The sequence below is a fragment of the Chiloscyllium punctatum genome, chromosome 16, assembly GCF_047496795.1.
Source record: "Chiloscyllium punctatum isolate Juve2018m chromosome 16, sChiPun1.3, whole genome shotgun sequence".
Classification (NCBI taxonomy): domain Eukaryota; kingdom Metazoa; phylum Chordata; class Chondrichthyes; order Orectolobiformes; family Hemiscylliidae; genus Chiloscyllium; species Chiloscyllium punctatum.
Window position 1 is genome coordinate 15,799,429 of NC_092754.1, and position 10,506 is coordinate 15,809,934.

The 10,506-nt window shown below is 43.6% G+C and overlaps 1 protein-coding gene across 3 annotated transcripts in view; it reads right to left on the minus strand.

Moving 5' to 3' along the window:
• LOC140486985 (MORN repeat-containing protein 1-like) overlaps window positions 1-10,295 on the minus strand; it is a 194,607-nt gene extending 184,312 nt beyond the window's left edge. For 2 of the 3 annotated variants that reach the window (XM_072586286.1, XM_072586288.1), the window contains exons 1-3: window positions 10,199-10,295; window positions 3,803-3,874; window positions 1,568-1,666 (exon numbers count right to left, since the gene is read on the minus strand). In XM_072586286.1, the coding sequence (XP_072442387.1) occupies window positions 1,568-1,666; window positions 3,803-3,874; window positions 10,199-10,259 (232 nt within the window). In that variant the 5' untranslated portion in view covers window positions 10,260-10,295. Of the gene's footprint in view, window positions 1-1,567; window positions 1,667-3,802; window positions 3,875-10,143 lie in introns of all 3 variants that reach the window. The other variant, XM_072586287.1, reaches the window with a different exon arrangement.
• Window positions 10,296-10,506: the final 211 nt, after the last annotated feature.

A 10,506-nucleotide genomic window follows, 5' to 3' on the forward strand; every position in this document is an offset into this window, starting at 1 on the left:
GTATACCCTTGAGTTTTAGAAGACTGAGAGGGGATCTGATTGAGACATATAAGATTATTAAAGGATTGGACAGTCTGGAGGCAGGAAACATGTTCCCACTGATGGGTGAGTGCCGAACCAGAGGACACAGCTTAAAAATACGGGGTAGACCATTTAGGACAGAGAGGAGGAGAAACTTCTTCACCCAGAGAGTGGTGGCTGTGTAGAATGTTCTGCCCCAGAGGGCAGTGGAGGCCCAGTCTCTGGATTCATTTAAGAAAGAGTTGGATAGAGCTCTCAAGGATGGTGGAATCAAGGGTTATGGGGATAAGGCAGGAACAGGATACTGATTAAGGATGATCAGCCATGATCATATTGAATGGTGGTGCAGGCTCAAAGGGCAGAATGGCCTACTCCTGCACCTATTGTCTACTGTCTTTTCCTTCAGGTGCAGAATCTTTGCTAGGTTTTGCTTCAAAGAGCTGCATGCCTTCTCTACCTCATTAAACAGTCATTGTTTCTGTGAACAGTATGTTCTTCCTTCCCAAAGGGGCTGAATGCCTATGGATTATGTATGAGCCAAGAAAAAAAATTTACAAGCAAGCTGTTCATCACTTGCCATCACAGAGAATCCCAACCCCAATCTTATCCAATATCCACACAAGCACTTTCCACAAGGGACACATTGAGAATATTATTCACAGTAATCTAGAAAATGATCACCTACTTGCACCTCTATAGCATCCTTATCACTGGCCCAGTGTATCAATTGATAAAACCTTCTTGACTAAGCCAAGTGGGATCCTTGCAACACCTTAAATGTGAGCTCCACTAAAAAGTTCTGCTGTCTGCATCATAACTTGCACCAATTCCTAGTCACTCATTGCCTTTGCGTTTTCTGACCCTCATTGCCTCTCGGTCTGTTGACAGCACCAGTTTTAAAACTTTATCCCTTCTTTTCAAGTTCTTCTGTGAACTCTGCATTCTTACAATTCTGGTCTCTCATGTATCGGCAAATATAATTCTTCATCATTGGTTGTTGTGACCTCAATTTGCCCCTAAATCACCTCTTTTAAGATGGTCCTTAAAACCTAAGATTTTGGTCATCCATCCTGATACAGCCATTATGTGGGAAACTGTTAAGTAATATTTGATAGTGTTCATGTGACGTTTTTTGGAATGTTTTAATAGATCAAAGATGCTACGTAAATGCAAGGTTTTGGTGATCAGCTAAAGCAGCAAGCAAGTTCTAATACTTAAATCAACATTAAACAAAGGATGGGATTAATAGGAACAGTCCAAGAAGAACCTAAACATTTACAAACAAAAAAAAAGTTAAGGACACAACGTCTGTACAGGAAACAAAGACATTAATTTTAAACTGTTCAGAAACACAAATTGTAATAAAGTACAGAAATGTTTAATAGCATGTATGAAATCACTGAAGTGAAAATGACACGCAAGTTCACTTGCTTGATCCCTCAAGATCTTAATTTGCTAAATTATTCTTTTTCTTAAACAGGGATGGGTTTTAAGATCATGTGTAAAAGATCAATTTAACAGATAGCGATTTGACAAGTGTTCATACCAGAGGAAGCCCAGTACCGGATACCGTTCCCTTCTATTTCTCCATTCGCAAACTCTCCTTCATAGTAACTTCCATCCTTCATGAGAAACTTCCCAATACCTAGTATGACCAAAAACAAAATCAATCACAGCCTTTCCTGTCAATCAGTGCTAGACAGTTCAAATTTGAACTGTGTGACCAGGTTACAAATCAGAATATTGACAGCAAACAATGACAAAACAGACCTGCCTTACTCTTTTAAAAAAGGGTTTGCTTGGAGAAAGACATTACATTCAGGAGTAAGAAAACAGGAGACAAAGATTGCAACCCAGTTTTGTTTTTAAATCAACTATAACATACGGTCAAGGCCATGCTGTGACAGTTATCAGAAAGTAGTGCTAATCATATGTAGATGTATTAATAGTTTTGAGTAATGATTTGGACAATTATGGATTAAAATGTTGGGTTGTAGTCTTTTCTTAAGACTCCAAAATTTAATTTGAAAAATCCAAAAGCTGAGAATCAAAATAGCAAAACTGTACGGAAAGTGTGCCTGAGCTCACTAGGAATAATCTATTAACATCAGTATATGCTGTTCAGTGGAGTCAACAGAAAGTTTGCAGAGAATGGAAAGGAGCTTAAAGAATCTAAATTTGTGAAAACCTGTCACTGCAGTCTGTGATGTGACTTTGGATTTAGATATAATGTGCACCAGAGTCAAAAGCAATTACAGATATCACATATCTAGTCTCCTTTCCCTACCCAACTTAAAAACATTAAACAAAAATCTAAACTATATATGGAATCATTGCATATGAATTTATCAACTAACTTAGAGCACTTCAAAATTGGTGGCAGTGGACAGCAAAGAAGGTTACCTCAGAGTACAACGGGACCTTGATTGGATGGGCTAGTGGGCCGAGGAGTGGCAGATGGAGTTTAACTTAGATGAATGCAAGGTGCTGCATTTTGGAAAGGCAAATTGGGGTAGAACATATACAGTTAACGATAAGGTCCTGAGAACGTTGCCGAACAAAGACAGCTTGGGGTACAGGTTCAAAGTTCCTTGAAGGTGGATTCACAGATAGACAGGGTAGTGAAGAAGGCATTGAGTACGTTTACTTTTATTGGTCAGTGCACTGAGTACAGCAGTTGGGAGGTCATGTTGCTGCTGTACAGGACATTGGTTAGGCCCTATTGGGATACTGCGTTCAGTTCTGGTCTCCCTGCTATAGAAAAGATGTTGTGAAACTTGAAAGGGTGCAGAAAAGATTTACAAGGATATTGCCAGGGTTTGAGGGCTTGAGCTATAGGAAGAGGCCAAATAGGCTGGGGCTGTTTTCCTTGACCATTGGAGGCTGATGGGTGATCTTATAGAGATTTACAAAATCATGAGGAGCATAGATAGGGCGAATAACCACGTCTTTTTTCCAGGGTAGGGGAGTCCAAAACTAGAGACCATAGATTTAAGGCAAGACGGGAAAGATTTAAAAGGACCTAAGGGGCAACTTCTTCCACACAGAGGATGGTGCATGTATGGATTGAAATGTCAGAGGAAATAGTGGAGGCCGGTGCAATTACAACATTTAAAGACATCTGGATGGGTATATGAATAAGAAGGGTTTAGAAGGAAATGGGCCAAGATTAATTTAGGATATCTGGTCTGCACAGATGAGTTGGACTGAAAGGTTTGTTTCTGTGCTATACATCTCTATGACTCTATGAGAAGGCATAGAATGATAATCAAGCTTATAGAAGCATACCATTTTACAAATATCAGTGTTGCTCAGTGGGTAGCATACTAGCCTGAGTTATAAGGTTGTGGATTTGCAGACCCACTTCAGAGACTAGCACTAAAAATCTAGGCTGACTCTTGTGCAGAACTGAGGGAATGCTGCAATATCAGAGATATTGCCTTCCCAGTCAAATACTAAAGCATCACAGGTGGACATAAAAGATCCTATGGTACCATTCTGAAAGAGTGAAGACTTGGAATACAATCTCCTGGACAATGTTTATGTTTCATCCAATATCACTAGAATAGATTATCTGGTCATTATTCCCTGCTGTGTGTAAACTGGCTGCCCTCTTTCCTGCGTTAACTCAGGAGTGCTTCCACTAAAAGTGCTTCACTGACTGCAAAGACTTTCAGAAAGTTCAAGATTTGGGAACTTGATTTCCAAACACAAGTTCTTTCTTTGTTTGACAATACACAATGGATGTTATACTTCAGAAAGCAGCACATGAATAACTTACCATGCTTTTTCCCATTTTTCCATTCTCCCTCATACTGATAAAAGCTGTTCGGATAAACATACAGACCAAACCCTGAAAGAAATAAAAATCAATGTTCTATTACAAAAGTTGAATTTCCCCACTTAATTACAGCAGTAAAAAAAATTTCAGAAATCATTTCATTCTGAGCTGAAGTCATAAACTTACAAAAAAATTTCCAGACTATATACATTTGTATGCAGACAGCACAAAGTTACCCAGATTACACTTCAGAGTATGGAACTAACATTATAAGAGACCTGACATATTGACACCCATTGCTACTGGGACAAAGGTTATAAACAGGAGATCCACTTAGATTAGATTAGATTATATTCCCTACAGTATTGAAACAGGCCCTTCAGCCCAACAAGTCCACAACACCTCTCCGAAGAGCAACCCACCTGGATCCATTCATCTACCCTGTTTTGCCCCTGACTAATGCACCTAACACTATGGGCAATTTAGCACGGCCAATTCACTTGACCTGCACATCTTTTGGATTGTGGGAGGAAACCCACACAGATACAGGGTGAATGTCAAACTCCACAGTCGCCCAAGGCAGGAATCGAACCCGGGTTCCTGGCGCTGAGAGGCAGCAGTGCTAACCACTGAGCCATCGTGCTGCCATCTTAAAATTTAGAAAATGGTGGAATGAGGTTCAAACCCCTCTTTCACCTGAACTGCTCTTCAGTTTACAGAAAAATTTACATTCCTGTTCTTTGACTGTCTACAACTGAGGGGGAAACAAACCAGAATCGCTTCATGAGAATTACTCCTGGATCTAGCCTAACAGGTCCAGGCAGCAAGCACTCAAGGAGGTTCTTCAGACCAACTGCCAGCCTCTCTCCCACAACAATTTCAATGCTTGGGTGTCTCTAAAGAAGGAGCACACGTTGTCAGCCAATACACCAGAGGCTTTCCTGGCTATCAGAATGACTGGAGACCGTACTAGACACAGCAACACATTTTGACATAATATACTCACTTTTATTTTAAGTATAATTTGACATTTATTATTTATTAGACACTTATTTTTGCAATCGGAAAGGAGACACTACTGTTAATTTGATTTCTATTGATAACATCTGTGTATCCCACGTGGCATTTAAATGAGTGAAAAATGAAGAAGGACTTTGACACTTGGCCCTCATTCACCCTTCAGTTAAGGATGCATTGCAATAAAGGGATGGGGGTGAATTGTTGAGACATCATTTGTTTTTATTTGTTATTGAAATGTGGTTGGTTATACAAGTAGAGTATTACTCCAATACATGTTCTGCCCGAAACCAATTCAGGTCTGAATTGGAGTCAGTCAACTCTAATGAAAGGGAATATACAGTTGACCACCAAGTAGAGTATTACTCCAATACATGTTCTGCCCGAAACCAATTCAGGTCTGAATTGGAGTCAGTCAACTCTAATGAAAGGGAATATACAGTTGACCACCAAGTAGAGTATTACTCCAATACATGTTCTGCCCGAAACCAATTCAGGTCTGAATTGGAGTCAGTCAACTCTAATGAAAGGGAATATACAGTTGACCACCAAGGGCAAAAATTCATCTTTTCTATAGAAAACTTCTCATTTTCAGGCCAGGATGGTTTGAGGCTTTTTCCCAAATTCCAAAACTTTGAGTCACACAACACCAGATTATAGTCCAACAGGTTTATTTGGAAGTACTAGCTTTTGCAGCACTAGCTGCAAAAGCTAGTACTTCCAAATAAACCTCATCAGGTAACTAGTGGGGCAGAATCGCAAGACACGGAATTTATAGCAAAAGATCATAGTATCACGTAACCGATACAATATATTGAACAACCTAGACTGCTGTTAAATCTTTCATCTTTTAGAATGCGTCGCAGGTATCGATTCATTAAATGTAAATCCCAGAACTTCTTTCAAGTCCCATTCCCAAGATAACTTAAAAGTTTATAACAAAAAAGTGACATCTCAGTTCATAAAATGCAGTAAAAGGTGTGAGGTTAGAGTTTATCTGTATTCCAATCTTGAGTCAGACTGGCTCTAAACAGACAGAGAGTGAGAGAATGCACATGGGTGAGTGTGTGGGGTATATGTGTGTGTCAAAAAGACAGAGTATGTATGAGAGAGGATCTGCATGAGTGAGACAGCAGAAGAATGTGTGTGTATGTGTGCTTGTGTGTGTGCTTGAGAGTGTATAGTGTAGTGGGGTCACCTGTAGTGTGACATGAATCCAATATCCTGCTGAAGGCCATCCTCATGAGCGCCAAATTTAGTTTTCAGCCTCTGCTCGGCCACTCTGCGTTGTTGCGTATGCTGAAGTCCGCCTTAGATAACGATCCCCGTTTGACGATTGTTGCGCGGTATCCATTCATCCGTTGCCATTGCATCTGTTGGGTCTTGCCAATTTACCATGTCTCGGGGCATCTTGCCTGCAGCATATACGACAGACAACAGTGGCCGAGTCACATGCATACATTGTGGGTGGTGTCCCCATGTATAAGGATGGTATCCATGTCAACACTCTAACACGTCTTGCAGTGGTCGCCAAGACAGAGTAGTACGGTGTTGTAGTCGATGTTGTCCTGAAGTCTGGGCAGGTTGCTGCAAACAATGGTCTGTTTCAGGTTTGGCAGTTGTTTAAGGGTGAGAAGTGGAGGTGTAGGCAAGGTCTTGGTGAGGTGCTCATCCTCATCAATAATGTGTAGCAGACTGCGAAGACATGCCGTAGTTTCTCCACTGCTGGGAGGTACTGGACAACGAAGGGTACCCTATCGGTTGGATCCAGTGTCTGTCTCCTGAGGAGGTCATTACAGATTCTCACTGTGGCACATTGGAACTGGCAATCGATGAGTTGAGCATCGTACCCTGTTCTTATGAGGGTATCCTTCAGCACTTTTAGGTGTCCATCGCCTTCCTTCCCATCTGAACTGATCCTGTGTATGCATACGGTAAAAACAAGGACTACAGATGCTGGGAACCAGATTCTAGATTAGAGTGGTGCTGGAAAAGCACAGCAGTTCAGGCAGCATCCGAGGAGCAGGAAAATCGACATTTCGGACAAAAGCCCTTCATCAGGAATAGAGGCAGGGTGCCTGCAGGGTGAAGAGACAAATAAGAGGAGGGTGGAGGTGGGGAGAAAATAGCATAGAGTACAATAGGTGAATGGGGGTGGGGATGAAGGTGATAGGTCAGAGAGGAGGGTGGAGTGGATAGGTGGGAAGGAAGATAGGCAGGTAGGACAAGTCATGGGGACAGTGCTGAGCTGGAAGTTTGGAACTGGATGAGGTGGGGGAAGGGGAAATGAGGAAACTGTTGAAGTCCACATTGATGCCCTGGGGTTGAACTGTTCCGAGGTGGAAGATGAGGCGTTCTTCCTCCAGGCGTCGGGTGGTGAGGGAGCGGCGGTGAAGGAGGCCCAGGACCTCCATGTCCTCGGCAGAGTGGGAGGGGGAGTTGAAATGATTGATTGGTGCGGGTGTCTCGGAGATGTTCCCGAAAGCGCTCTGCTAGGAGGCGCCCAGTCTCCCCAATGTAGAGAAGACCACATCTGGAGCAACGGATACAATAAATGATATTGGTGGATGTGCAGGTAAAACTTTGATGGATGTGGAAGGCTCCTTTGGGGCCTTGGATGGAGGTCTGGGAGGTGGTGTGGGCGCAGGTTTTGCAATTACTGCGGTGGCAGGGGCAAGTGCCAGGATGGGAGGGTGGGTTGTTGGGGGGGGGGGCGTGGACCTGACCAGGTAGTCACGGAGGGAATGGTCTTTGCGGAAAGCGGAGAGGGGTGGTGAGGGAAATATATCCCTGGTGGTGGGGTCTGTTTGGAGGTGGCAGAAATGTCGGCGGATGATTTGGTTTATGCGAAGGTTGGTAGGGTGGAAGGTGAGCACTGGGGGGTTCTGTCCTTGTTACAGTTGGAGGGGTGGAGTCTGAGGGCAGAGGGGCGGGATGTGGATGAGATGCGTTGGAGGGCATCTTTAACCACGTGGGAAGGGAAATTGTGGTCTCTAAAGAAGGAGGCCACCTGGTGTGTTCTGTGGTGGAACTGGGCCTCCTGGGAGCAGATACGGCGGAGGCGGAGGAATTGGGAATACGGGTTGGCATTTTTGCAGGGGGTAAGGTGGGAAGAGGTGTAATCCAGGTAGCTTTGGGAGTTGGTGGGTTTGTAAAATATGTTGGTGTCAAGTCGGTGGTCATTAATGGAGATGGAGAGGTCCAGGAAGGGGAGGGACGTGTCAGAGCTGGTCCAGGTAAATTTAATGTGTTGGTGAAGTTGATGAATTGCTCAACCTCCTCGCGGGAGCACGAGGTGGTGCCAGTGCAGTCATCAATGTAGTGGGGGAAGAAGTGGGGAGTGGTGCCGGTGTAACTACAGAAGATGGACTGTTCTATGTAGCCAACAAAGAGACAGGCATAGCTTGGGCCCATACGGGTGCCCATGGCTTCCCCTTTGGTCTGGAGGAAGTGGGCGGATTCGAAGGAGAAATTGTTGAGGGTGAGGACCAGTTCAGCCAAATGAATGAGTGTGTCGGTGGAATGGTACTGTTGAGGACGTCGGGAGAGGAAGAAACAGAAGGCTTGGAGGCCCTGGTCATGGCGGATAGAGATGTAGAGGGATTGGATATCCATGGTGAAGATGAGGTGTTGGGGGCCGAGGAAACGGATGTCTTGGAGGAGGTGGAGGGCATGGGTGGTGTCTCGAACGTATGTGGGGAGCTACTAGACTGGGGGTGATAGGACAGTGTCGAGGTAAGCAGAGATGAGTTCAGAATGCATACGGCTTGTCCGTTGGGGATGGCTGTTTTAATATGTAATAGAGAAGTGCACTTCTCTAGCTTCCATCCTAAACATATTCGGCACCCAAGAGGATGGCCTTAACAGGGACCTTGGGTTCATGTCACACTACAGGTGACCTCACTACACACTATCACGCACACACATTCTTACATGCTCTCACACTCACACAGACCCTCCCTCTCTCTCACACACACACACACACACACACACACACACCCCTATAGAGTGAATTTGCATTTGCAGAAAAGTCATAGAGAATCCGAAAGCGAGAGATTAGACCCCAGCAGTCCTTTGTCTCAGGGAGGGATTGAAGATTAGCAATGACAAAGTCAAACCTTTTCAAAGCAAATATGTCCAGTAAAGATATGTGACAAACACATGTTTCTGTAAATGACAGCCTCAAGACGTTTTAATGTAACTCCTAGCCTGGATAAATAGCAACTTCATTTATTTCTTGTACCTTATAAGTAAGGTGGAGTGTAACTAGAAGTGGTGCATGTGAAAATAGACAGACTGAAAGACAGGCAGGATAGGACATTTGCTGAAAATAGACAGACTGAAAGACAGGCAGGATGGGACATTTGCTGTTTAAATTTCTAACATAATTTTTCACAATGGAGTACATATCCATCAAAATTGCACCACTTCATTCACACTGTAAGTCCTGACCCTGGTTTAATGTGCATGACTTCCTTTCTTACCTTCGTACACCTACCCATTGTTGAAAAAAATCAATTAAATGAAAGGACTTGTTGTCAAACATAGTGCTAAGAATACAGTTATCCCCAGTGAGGTTTAAAAGTTAAAATCAAGATCAAATCACAAATGTATTTGCAGAAACATTCTATTTTGTTCAAAAACATACAATAGGCAGTCAGTCCATGTGACATTTTATAAATTCCTACTTTGGAAATAGAACCGGTCTGACTCAAGATTGGAATACAGACAGACTCTAACCTCACACCTATAGTGTGTCAGGGCTGAGATGTCACCTTTTTAATATAAAATATTAAGTTATCTCAGGAATGGGACTTGGAAAAAGTTCATTAATATGTAAATCCCAGAACTGGTACCTGCAACCCGTTCCAAAAGATTAAAGACTTAACAGCGATCTAGGTTTGTTCAACATATTGAATCAATTGCATGATCTTTTGCTATAAATTCTGTCTTATGATCCTACTCCACAGCTACCTGATGAAGAAGCAGCGCTCCAAAGGTACTCCAGATGAACCTGTTGGACTATAACCTGGAGTTGTGAGATTTTTAACATGATGAAATATATTTAATAAAGAGGGAGAGGTGAAAAATAGCCTCCTCTTATGGCTCTGTGTTTGTTATGTTAAAGTCAGCTGTTTAGGTTGTTATTGATTCTCCATATCAGAGTTTAAACTGTCTTGCAACGACATAACAAGCAGATTGACCACTGCCACTAAGGTAACACGCTTGACAACCAGAGACATGTGGGGAAAAAATTAACATGGTAAATACAACAACCATCAGACCAACTTCCCAACTGCACTGTACTCGGCTGGAGGTATTACCCCTCTGAACGGCCCGTATCACTGCCCCGTTAACCGGCCGATTCCGGGTCCTCACCGTCCCGCAACTGTCGTTTCACGTCCCCGACATAACGACCAGAGCTCTGGAGAACCTCCATCGCCCGGCGGCCCGAAATCAATAACAGCGCCAGCCATTGGTCGAGGCACTGGCGCCGTTGCTAGGGGAAACCCACCAATAGCGACTCGGAGTTTCCAGCGGGTCCCGACCAACGGCCAGCAAAGATGATGGCAGGAGGTGGCGCCAGAGTCACGGTCCTCCCAACGTTTGCGCCACCCACAGGCCACTGCTCATACTCTGATGAGGAATCTTCCTCGGCCCAATTGGAAGGACAGGGGAGGGACAGG